This window comes from Crotalus tigris, unplaced genomic scaffold (genome assembly GCF_016545835.1).
Source record: "Crotalus tigris isolate CLP2741 ecotype Arizona unplaced genomic scaffold, ASM1654583v1 scf7180000017737.1785205, whole genome shotgun sequence".
Lineage (NCBI taxonomy): Eukaryota > Metazoa > Chordata > Lepidosauria > Squamata > Viperidae > Crotalus > Crotalus tigris.
This window is the reverse complement of record NW_024096603.1, coordinates 1,261,118-1,273,528: the sequence shown is the minus strand read 5'-3', so window position 1 is coordinate 1,273,528 and position 12,411 is coordinate 1,261,118. Positions and strand designations below refer to the sequence as shown.

Here is a 12,411-nt window from a genome sequence, read left to right as displayed (position 1 = left end):
TCTCTCTCTAGTGAGATCCTGAATCTACTTTGAAGAGAATAGGAAGACTTCCCATTCAACTCACTGTCTGGTAACTACATGGATACTATACAGTAGATTCATGTGCATTTTTAGCGACAATATGGAAGAAATTTGCCAATGCCTTCTTGTGAAACTTTTTCTAGATTCATCCAAAGCTGTAGTATTTGAGACAAGATAAACCAAAGACTTCTGCTAAACCAGCCATGGAGAACATGGCTGGAAACTTGAGAAGCTGTAGTTCCTACCCATCCAGAGAGAACAAGGCTAGGGTAGGCTGCATTAAATAGAATAATTATTCCCTTTAGAAGTGGCAAGAGATTGCAAACACTATATGGATTCCAATGTGGGATTCCTTACTGAAATTAAGAATCCTATTTTAATATAGTTATGGAGATATTTTAATAGAAAGAAATCCAGAAGTAAAGCAGTATGTGAGTTGAGCTACAGGAAAAGGTCACCTGCACCAAACCAATATGTTCTGCAATAATCTACATAAAATTTAGTTGATGTAGACATCACAAGCAAACACACAGCTTGCTGAAACCAAGCAAAAGCAAGACTATAATATAGCTTGTGACTTTGAGAATTATTTGCACATCAAACCCCAATTTCTCCACTTCTCTAGGGAGATACAAAACAGCAAAGGAAACAAATATCATTGGGTCGTATTGCTTCTTTCAAGATCCCAAACTGATACAAGCATTGTCCTTAAGCAGGATGGGAAAAGACCATTATAATCTACATTCAAATTTTCTTCAACAAGTCTGATCAAATGCCAGTATCATATTTTCCTTTCTGCAGGTTTTAATGCCCTCAACTCTATATCCTTGTTTCTTTTGTTAACTGGAAGTGGGGGGGGGATATCTTGCTGCTGTTGAAAAAGAAGTGCTGGGTTTTCCAATACAGAGCTTAGTTGGCAGAGGCAACTGCTAGTTGGCATAATACACTCATTTGACAAAAGTACTATTTCTGGGCATACACTCAAGAACAGGTAAGAAGCAAACCTGGAGAAATGAGTAAGTGTAAAACAGCCAACAATTTTTTTTCTCCTCCACTAGGAAAGTACCCAAAGTAAATATGATTTATTTAACCATGTTTAACATATCTCTTTGCACTAGACTGCAAAAAATCTGCCTGAATTTAAGAAAGAATTAAAAAACAGATTTTTAATGACGCTATTCACTACAGAAATTCACAGTACTTCTTCTGAATTGTCCAATTAAACAAGTTCATTCCACGCAAATATCAGCTGCTACTAATAAAAGCTGAAGTACCTAAAAGCTAATAATATTTAGCTTGGTGCTATAGGTACTTTACAGAATATTTTAACAGTCACTCCAGTTGTAGATGAACGGTGTTTTTATGAACACACAGAGTACTATCACAAACAGCAAGAAAACAAACAAAAATTAAATTTAAGCATAACAGCTTCTATTTTAACGTTGTAGGATATTGGTTATGAGCAGTAGAAAGTATTTTTCCTTTTACCATAGCAAAGCCTAGTATCTGGTCAAGCAAATTTTACTTAGACCTTTATTCAAGTAGGAAACAATCTTTTGGCAGTATGCCTAAATTTGTTACAATAATGTGACAACTGAGAGGTGGCACATTCCCTATATAAATATGAGCAATGCAACAGGAGAAAGACATCCTCACAGGATGGACGGACACTGGTTTATTTTTGCCCCTAATTGCTCACTCATCAAAACTATGCAGTCAGAAGACTCCACAAAAATAATTCCCATGAAGTCATAGTAGGCTGATTGACAAACTGCCAGTTCTGACGCTGCTTCCAATTTAAGTTACTGGAAAAGGTATCTTGATTATCTAGTCTTTTGGCATCCAATCAACAGGACTTAGCCTAATGATATACCATTAAATAATACATTATCTATAGCCACTGATCCTGGATTGCTTTGTGCCTTTTATTTTTCTAATCTCCTCCCTTTGGTGATAATCATGCAAGTAGCAGTACAAGAAGATAACATCTGTGCACGTAGGCTTCCAGTTGCAGAGGGACTTGGTAAATCCTCAAAAAGTTCATGAGCCTATAACACCTGTCATGAAGCATATAAGCCCCTCTGCGAGAGAGATGGGAGGTTAATAAGTCATATAGATAAACATATACACATACACTTACAACCACAATTGAGCCCAAAACTTCTACCCCATTTTACAACAGTTCTTGCCACAGTTTTAAGTAAGTCACTGAAGTTGAAAATTAGTAACCCATCTGGCTTCCCAATTGATTTTGCTTGTTAAAAGGTTGCAAAAGGTGATCACATGACCCTGGGACACTGCAACCGTCATAAATATAAGTCAGTTGCCAGGCATCTGAATTTTGATCACATGATCATAGGGATGCTAGAAAAGTTGTAAGTGTAAAAAAAGTCACTTTTTTCATTGTAACTTTGAATGGTCACTAAATGAACAGTTGTAAGTCAAGGACTACCTATACTCTGCTTCATCACTGAGTTAAGTTTATATACAATTGTCCCATGTTATTTTATGCAGAACATATCCTGTATTTTTGTCTGTAGTGACAAAATTTACCTAGAAAGAGTTCTTACTTCTATCATGATGTCATGGTTTCACTCATAATTAAAGTTCCCACAAACATGGCAAATTTAAATCCTGATCTCCACCTTCTTTTCCACATTATCTACATAATCATAATTACACCCTTTGGGTGATTATCAAACTCCATCTCTTTCTCAATTTTCCCATATTACTTCCTGTAATTCATGGATACAATTCTCATACATTTGGTTTCAACATTTTGGCCAACATTTCAGCTTTTGCAATCACCTAAAAAGTGGCACAGCTGAGCCACTGCCAGTAGCATATTGTGAGAGAAACACTGTAGCCACAGTCAATATAGAATAGTATCTGACTTCCACAAAGTCCATTTACCAAACAGAATAACATAGATACATGTACAAATAAATTATGTGTCTCTTCATTATTTATTCTATTTTACCCCAATTATCAATTACTCTCCTTCAAAGTAGTTCATATCAACTAAAGAACAGAGTTAGAAATGAAGAGAATGCTCATTTAACAAGATGGAGACGAGCAACTTGCCAGAATACATAATGACTTTAAAGATCACCAAAGCTTACTTAAAGATTCATGACCAATTATATAGTAAAAACCTGCCTACGTCTGTACATAAGAGATGCATGTTGTCCTCTTGACATGGACAAAAGAAATAGATGAGAATAACTTCATGACACAAACATGGGAACATGGGAAAAGCAATACCAATGCTTTGAAAAATGCACAAATTTACATGAGATATTGTGGTACTTAGTAATATAACTACAACTAACTCACAATGTCCCAGCAGACAGCAGAAAGTGAAAAATTAAGAAACACATGTATGCTTTGGGGAAAAAAAACATTTTTAAGAAAGGAAAGGCCTTAATTCAGAGCCTTTCTACAACTCAACCTGATTATGATTCTGAGTCCGATTATAGATATTTTGGCTTTTTATTTTCTGAAATTAATCAACAAACAGCTGCCAAACTTCAAAGAGATTTAGAGAGCAAAAGTCACAATGTTTTTCTCCCCAATGAATGAATGGAAAAAGAAAATGCATAATCAGTGGGATCACACAATATGCTAATACACACTTTAGCTATATCTTGTTGAATCAAATACGGTTTATTGAATAAGCAATGATTTGTTGGGATCTTTTCCAGTGCTAGGTCAACAGCATAGTTTACAAAGAAGTTACTGGATTCATTCAACCAAACCTAATCTATAATTTGTTCATATAGTCCCACTTACCTAGTCCATTTTTTTGCACATTCCAGATTTTGCACAACAGATCCTTGCAGCAAGTCTTCCCTGAATATCTTGCTGCTTTATATATTTTAGCCCACATGACTTATTGCTTTTGTTGCTATATTATTATATTAACCAGAACAATGATAATAAAATTGAAGGTTTTTGCTTTATGCACATGGACCCGTATCATTCTGTAACCATGCCCATGACAGAAAGCTAAACTAGCTTATTTACAGTGCCTACCAGGAGGATCCCAGAACTGCTTTCTGGAAGTTGCTGGAAGAGTGAGGGCAGAGCTAGTAAAAATGGAAGCCATGTCTCCAACTGGCATCAAAGGCTGGGATCAACACATAAGTGGAGCACTGCTTACAGCTGTAAGACAAAAGATCTTAACGTCATGTTCTTCAGAGAAAATATTTCTGACAACATATTTAGTTGCTGCCCCCTATGGAAGCACCAAGGAAGACAGCAATTTTAAAGAGAATTTTTGTTATGTGATGGCACTGAGCATCTCAGCAATCTATTCAACCACCTTGAAATATAGATCAGAATTGTTAGCCCCTGTACTACAGAAAAGCCACTTGACAATAAGGTGCTAACTGACCACTGATTCTGGGATCACAATGCAAATTAAGGGACAACAGTAACTGAAACCAAGGAAGTACTAAGTTGCCCAGAATGATGAATTATAGAAACACAAGTGAATTCCAAATTCTCCTAATGCTTCACAACTCTGACAAGATTTGAGCCTGAAATTCCCCAATACTGTACATAACTAGTAGTATTGCCAGTACTGACATTTGGTTCCACATTCCTCCAATCAAAGCCTTGCCTCAGTTTGTCTATTTTATTAGTTGTTTCTGGTTTGTCTCAGTAACAGCCAACACAATCATTTTACTGCCTGAGGACTAAGCCAATTTTTTCACAGGCAAACAACTGCAGGGCTGAATAAGCAGATAATAGGACATGATGTTGCATAACCGATTCCTAACTTTATTACCATGATTACTATGTTGATCAACTTTTCCACATGTTCTTTTAGCAAATTCTTGGCCAATATAATCAAGTTAAAACAAAGGAATCTAGGGAAGCACCCAAAAATGGAACATCTTCCTGGGATTAATCCCAAAGGATAATGTTCCTATTTTTAATGTCATTTTTACTACTTTGTGCTAATTTATTCTTTGAGCATCAAAGCTAGCATTTTAGAATACATATTTAAATTCAATTATTCAGCAGAACATAAGATCTGTGATGCTTGAAATCTTGGCCACTCACCAGCAAAAAGTAATCCAATAAAAAGGTGTCACCTTGCTTGCTTTTGGCTGCCTTTTGCTTTTAAGCAGACAAACTGTACTTTCATCCTCCCCTTTCTCGTTAAAGATGTACAACCTTTCAGAACAATGAAGAAGTCATAGGAAATCAATAGATTTTCATAGATACTCTAAAGATGGTATACTTATAAAATAACAACAGCAGTAACAGCAACAAAGCAATGAACCTAAAAGTAAGCTAAAGCGAGAAATGCTATGAGCATAACTGTCTATTACACTCTCCTGTCCTGCTGTATTCAAAACAACTTTTTAAGCAAGCAGGAGGAATGCGATCACTTCTGTCATAGACTAAATTTGAACAAAACAAACCTTAAGTATCTTTTAAAACAGCCAGGCAAGTACGATGAAACAGATCTACATTGCAAATATATATTATTTTGATAACTGTGACATTCCTCAAAAGACACTACCATAACAGGGCTCTGTGACAGTTTAAAAATAGTTCTGGATCTCTGTTATCACATGTAAAAAAAAGTGCTCAAGAATGGAGCAAAACTATTTCTTGCTTAGCTAGAACACATTTCAAGTTATCACGAGACTATTTAGAGTAGATTTCTTTTATTTTCTGTGTGGTGCTTCTGGGTAAAATTCTACTGGTAGGAATTTCAGCATCACTGGGCATCATTCAGCTCCTGGCGTCAGGTTCTTCAAGTATAGAAACTACTATGAAATCTAAACTGAGATTGAGAGAGTGAATTTTCATTTATGTACTCACTGGATGATTGTCAAAAGATCATAATTTCTCAGCCTCAGTTCTTTTATCAGAAAAATGAAACCAATGCATATAGTGAAATTATAAATAATTCTTATTGCTATCATCACTTTGTGATAAGGACATAAATAGCATGTTCTTGAACTGGCTAGGAAATTTCAAGTTAATCTCTGCATTTAAAAAAAAATAACAACAGACTTGGGAAATATAGCACGCAGATGATATCTGCAAAGGCTAAAATCTATGCAGAAAATATTGCAAAAGCCTAGCAGGTTTTTGTTTCTTTTAAATGTTTCATTAAGATAATTTTATTAGCTAGACAGCTTTACCCAGATAGCAAACACAGTAAAACAAAATCTTCTACAGAGTGAAGATTTTGAAAAATAAAGTAAGTAAAACTTTTTAAACTGCTAGCTTATATCTGATATTTGCCATTTGTATATCATAACAACCATCAATTAAAATTGAAAAGTATACTATAGATGTTAATTTAATATTATTTTCTAGCTTTAGACATGAACAATTATGAACAGAGTTTTGTGATCTTTAGCTGTATTTACTGACATTCAAAGGCAGATTCTATCTTGTTAGTTTGTTATAAACGGGACCTTGGGGATTCAATATAGTTTGGCTTTGGCAGCTGCAAAAAGCTTTTTTTTTTCTTCTCCAGATGCTTTTCTTTGACGCTTGAAAATTATAAAAAAGGAGAAAGAGAAGTTTTTTTCTCAAATCTTTAAGATAAGGAACACAATCCAATAAGAACATTTTTCATTCACAGCTTGCACAATGAGTATCTTTGGTCGATTACGGTCATCAAACTTAAATAGGCCTCTTATTTTTTTTTTAAATGTATTTTTCTTCAAGCTTGCCATTTGTGTGCATATTTTAAAAGTTACAAGAGAAACAGATGCAGAAGAGACCTGTAATTATAAAACATGGTTTAAAAAAATTAAAAATACATAGTATCTTGTTCTCTTTTAGTTTAAAATATATTCTGTCTGGTCTAGACCTGTTACTGCATACCTCAGAACATTAACACACTTCCGACTCCATAGTTGAGAGGGTGTCATTTCAAAAGATAAACTCTGAATCTGCTATAGGCAAACACCGCACATTTTTTATTTCCGGAGTAACAGCTTGAGAGAAATGTTTAAACAAGAATTTAAGAAATAGTTATTCTTTCTTTTTCTGCTTCTCGATGTACTCTTTGAGTTCTTTAACTATTTAAAAGTTGAGGAAGAGCAATTGTGACAGGGAGCGAAAGGATTTACATGTTTTTTTTTTATTTCTGATTAATTCAAAGGAAATACTGTAATGAAAAGCAGTTCTAATATAAAGTCAATTGTCCCGTTCATTTGTTTCTCTGAGAAACAAATCTGTGAGAGTCTTTAGAAGGACTTAATTTCATCACCATATTATAAAACTTTAGGGGTTTTTTAACAAGTCATTATTTCTCTTCAATGTGCTTTAACAATTCACAGATGGTCTTTCTTCAATTTTTTTTGAATTTGGGTCAGGGGTGGTCATCTATTTGAAGCTAAAGGGGCCAAATAAAGATAAGATGACAAAACTTTCTTCTGTACAATAAGCTTTTAAATTTGGCATTTAGAAGTGTGAGGGCAATGAAATATTTATTAACTTTTAAAAGTTCTTTCCTTATTCACTTTTTAAACTACATATAATCAGGCTATCATAGAAAATATACTAGCATTCAGAAATAGTATCTATATTTGATATTTAAGATTACTTTTCTTAAATATAGTATTTGGGTGCTTTTTATAAGTGCATTTAGACTGTAACAATTCATTTATACTTAAACATTGTGTTTAAATAGCAGTACAACTTGAACTCTTATTTTCATCCCTGCTGCAGTTAATCCAATTTGATATTTCAGCCTATAGCGATCAATCCTAGCTCCTGGCTATACACCTAGAAATCACACTTCATAATTTCCAAATTTAATTCAACAAAATAATTAAATTGATAGAGAAGAGTATACTAGTGTTATTGAGGATGCTTTTTCACATACACCAAAATGCAAAACAGCTACTAAGGTATCTGTATTACATTGTAACAACTACGCTTTTTAATTTCATTTCAAAACTATTTTCCTCCTCTTTTGCTTTCACATTTACAAACATCTTCCATCCATTAATTTATTTTCATTTTATTCAATTTGTGATTATTGATATAAATGAAATCAGGGACCTTCTAATGTAAAGACAGGAGTAGGTGAAAATCTGAGCCATTGGTACAGATGTAAATATTCCAAGAAAAAAAGGTGGAGGGTAATCTGAAAAAAATTGAAAGTTTTTGTGGACAAATATATAGACCACTAATTTGCACACATTTTACAAACGGCAATGAATAAATAAATGCTACCAAAGCCACTCCCAACATTTTAAATCTAGGGGAGAAGAGGAACATATGATTAACTTGTAAAATAGAAAAAGAAAGTTCATCAGCAAAGAGAATATTTCATTGTCTCCTGGAGAAAAAAAAGTGAACTTTTGTCCTTGCATTTGAAAATTACATTACATAGATCAGTAATGCTAATGGTCTAGCATAATTGTAGACCCCTTTTATATAAAAGTATTCCTATAACATAGCTCTTAGAAGCTGTTTTGCATAGCACCAGATAAACATATGCAGGGTTTTAAAATATGAGAAAATATTTCATAATCTATTTATAAAGTTTTTGGGGAGAGAAAATAAACAAATAAAACTGCCCCCTGAAAATTGGTGGCCTCATTTTTTTATATATATATACCGAGTCACAGAATATATTTTCACAAAGGAAACTTCTAGCACTTTTTCACAGAACACATTGTAGACCCAAAATGATTAACACCTCTAACTCAATTTCTAAAGAGATTTGTAATCACATTGTTTCACTTCTTTGGAGCTGAGACTAGTCTTGGCTTGCCCTAATTCAAGAGCTATCTTTCTAACTTCCTGGTCCCAGTTGGAATTCCCTGACACAATGCCATCTCCCTTTAGCAAAATTCATCCTTTACATCAACCAGGAGGCATTAACCTTCAAAGATGCTATCAATTCATATTAGGCTATAATAAATACATACATTATTACATGCTATAAATAGTATATGGATGCAAACTCTTATCATGTCTTGTTTCACTTAATCCATTTGAGTAACCTTATCTACACAGTGAAAGGGGCAAAACAAAAAACAGAATATAGAATAACCTGGATGTAGATTTATCTTTGATTTCTAAATGCAGATGACTTTTATCCTCAGCTAGCACATATTCAATTTACATCTCTTCAAAGTGAAGGTAAGGTAATAAATTCTGGCACTTTAAGCTAAGCGTGTTAATTATTGAGCAAAGTCCAGCCATGCATATCAACGCTTTGTTACAGTAAAAGATCCTGTAATTTCTTCCCTTGTCCTGTTCCTTCCACAGGTTGAAAAAGGCTGGAAGTAGCCAGACTTCCCAGAGTGTGGCTGAAAGAAGCTGTTTTGTTCCATTAAATGCCTCAAAGGAAATTCAGAGGCCGACATTCGCTGGAAGATGCTAAAGCCGAAACCAAAAATTCCAAACACTGTAAAAAGTATCAAGCAAAGCAAAGAATGCATTTTAAAGACTTCGGCCCTCATGTGGCTGGAAAGGGAAAGAAAAGGGAAGAAACTGTTGTTGTTAGGTAAGGGAGCCGAGAGAGGCATCTTAACAAGGAAATCAGAGAACAGAAATAGTGGCAGTGGGAAATGTTGCTTCTTAGCAAAGAAGGGAGCGTGATGGCTTGAAGTCAGAGGTGAGCAAACCAGCTGGACTGCTTGCAGCATTAATCAGTAACAAAGAGGCCAGGTTTGCTGGCAGGCTTCAGCCCTTGAACCTGGACTCTGCTCTACACATTTCAACTTAGAATGGTTCCCTTCTTGTTGAAAGACAGGCTGGCACCAAGCCAAGCCTAGCCACCTCCACCACATAGAAGAGTGGGGGGATGGAATAAGAAACTTTTGTGGTTCCCTTCAATTTCAAGATGCCATTTGTTTTTAACAAGCTAATAACAGGGCCTCTTCACCCAACAGTAGGCAGCCAGGTGAAAATTAATTGAGGAAGGGAGGGGAGAAAATAAACCACTTGAAATACAGAATGAAACAATTCAAGGGCTGTTTTCATTCCCTTTATGTCCTGTAGCCTGGACTTTGTCTGTATAGAGTAAGCAGCAGCTCTGGCGTCTAAGGTTTCAGACCCCACCTCCTCCAGCCAAGAGTTCAAGCCTACAAGTTTACAGCACTGGGCTCCAGAATGACACTGAAAATAATAATAAACATCTTTTTAAAAGGAGGGCAAGGCGTTTTGAAGACCTGCTTGTATTTGCTTCCTTCTTTGCTTCCTCTATCCCTTTTATGTGGTCACTTAGGAAAAGAAATAAACAATGGCTGCAAATCCAGATGAGTTATTACTTCATAAACAATCTTTATATACTGGCCCAGCATTCCAGTATGTTCTTCAATCACCACCAGTGTAAAATAAATTTCAATATCTCTCTGAGTTATTCAGAAGAATAAGAATATTATAAATATTGTGGGGAAAATAGAAAAAAAATAATGTTAAAGGAACCTCTCTATCAAAGCAGAAGACACTCATCTTTGTAAGTTTCTGAATGTTTGAATGAGTGCAATCCTTCCTCTCATGGATGATAACTACAGGCATTATGTGTTTGTGCACCTGATTCACCCTGTTCTTCAAAAGGGAAGAAACACTGCATGGTTGTGGCATTCATTCAACCTGGTATCTAGATGAGTGAATACAGAAGGGGCAGGCTAACATTAAGCATTCTCTTCATTAAAAGCTGATTAAAATAATATTTAGGCTTAGAAATACATAGGCTAAATCCTATTCCAGAGTTATTTAGATAGTATAGATTATGATCAGATTGGTTTAATATGATTAGATTATGATTAGATAGCAGAGACTAACTAGGTTTTAAACCACAAAGCTTCAAATTATTTATAAACAACAACATATTATAGGCTCTATGGTAAAAAAAAATCCTGATATGCTGCTTCTTCCCTTTTGTGTGTAAGATATATCATATAACCTACACATGGAGACATATATTCATATACATATGCACGCATATACATAAACTCTCACAAATCTGCCTTTAAAGCTTTTTTAAATATTCCAAATATATTATCTCAGACAAGATTGTATTAACTCAACCACACTGAATCACAAACACTAGCTCTTTTCTGTGAAGTATTCAGTCACACCTATCCATGCAAGTACACCCAAAGTTATGGTGGCAAAACATCAGTAGCATCTTTTGTGACTATAATTTGTTAATTGAAAAAGATGCTACCAAACTCCTGATTTCTTTGCCACCATAGACAAATGCATCAGAGCTAGCAAAAGCTACTGGCTATCGTTACAACCCAGTGGAAAACATGTCCCTCAGTGTACAATACTACAAGATTAGAGTACAGCACCTCACAGAAGACTGTGTAATGACTTCTAATATTTAAAAAACAGATACAGAATTATTAACAATCAATCTTATTATGATGATCAGCCCCATGAACAGACCTTCCCAAGCTATCAACAAATTTTCCAAATGAAAACTGAAAAGGAATAGTCTGAAAGAAGAGTGTGTATAAAGGGTGGAAAAGTGGGAAGAGGGAGGAGGTGGGAGGGAGCTGTCAAAGTGGAAAGAAAGAAGGCAAAGCATCTATTCAACAACTAAGCATGCTGACCAAGGTCAGCTGGGGAGACATGGCCCCTCTAGCAGCTGCACAATTATGCCTAAATTATGCAAGGCAGTGAAATTCCAAAGATTGGAGACTGGTCCACCCAGACAAGGAGACACAGGCGTATGGGACAGCAAAAGGGAGATGCTGAATGATTTTAATTGCTTTACCAATTTCTAAAGGCTAGATTAAGATGTGCCATGCAGTTTTGCTAATATAAAGGCAGATAAAAGATCCTAATGAGAGGAGGGGAAGGAGGGGCTTAAATTGCTATGCAGTAGCCATGATCAAAAGGTTAAAAAAAATCACAAAAAAATCACAGCACAATCAACAGAGACAGGACAGCCCCAGCCTTCCCCCCCCCCCCCAGATATAGGCATGCATGCAAGCATAGCTTAATTAGTTTAACTTATCCAATTTTCAAGTAAAAGAAGAATACAGCATGTTGTTTATGTATGTTTTTAAACAGATTTGTGTTCTCTGCACATGATGCTTCTAATATGGGTAAGGTTTTCTTTAATCTATCCTGCTTTCTTGAGTAAGCAAATTTCCTCTTTCTTGCTCATACAAATCCAATCGTAAATTCATTTTAAGATATTAGCAAATATCAAGAAGCTGTCATGTCAGAGGATATTCCAGTTGATCGTTTTTTTAACACATATGCATGCCTGTATATGCACACGTGCATATGCATACACCACACAGATGGTAAAGCATGAATGAACCACTGAGGAGGGAAGAAAAACAAAAAGCAGCTGATTTAAACACAGCACTGATTCACCCCACTTGTTGAGGGAAAGCTTTGCTCTGCCCCTTCCATCACTGTCTCCCACTC

General features: G+C 35.3%; 1 protein-coding gene across 11 annotated transcripts in view; it reads right to left on the bottom strand.

Moving 5' to 3' along the window:
- BCL11B (BAF chromatin remodeling complex subunit BCL11B) overlaps positions 1–12,411 on the bottom strand; it is a 171,113-nt gene that overhangs the window by 117,272 nt on the left and 41,430 nt on the right. The window contains exons 2-3 of one of the 11 annotated variants that reach the window (XM_039339731.1): positions 5,092–5,205; positions 4,057–4,185 (exon numbers count right to left, since the gene is read on the bottom strand). The exons of 9 other annotated variants lie outside the window; for them this stretch is intronic. In XM_039339731.1, coding sequence (XP_039195665.1) covers positions 4,057–4,144 — 88 coding nt within the window. In that variant the 5' untranslated portion in view covers positions 4,145–4,185; positions 5,092–5,205. The remainder of the gene's footprint in view (positions 1–4,056; positions 4,186–5,091; positions 5,206–12,411) is intronic. One more of the 11 variants, XM_039339732.1, reaches the window with a different exon arrangement.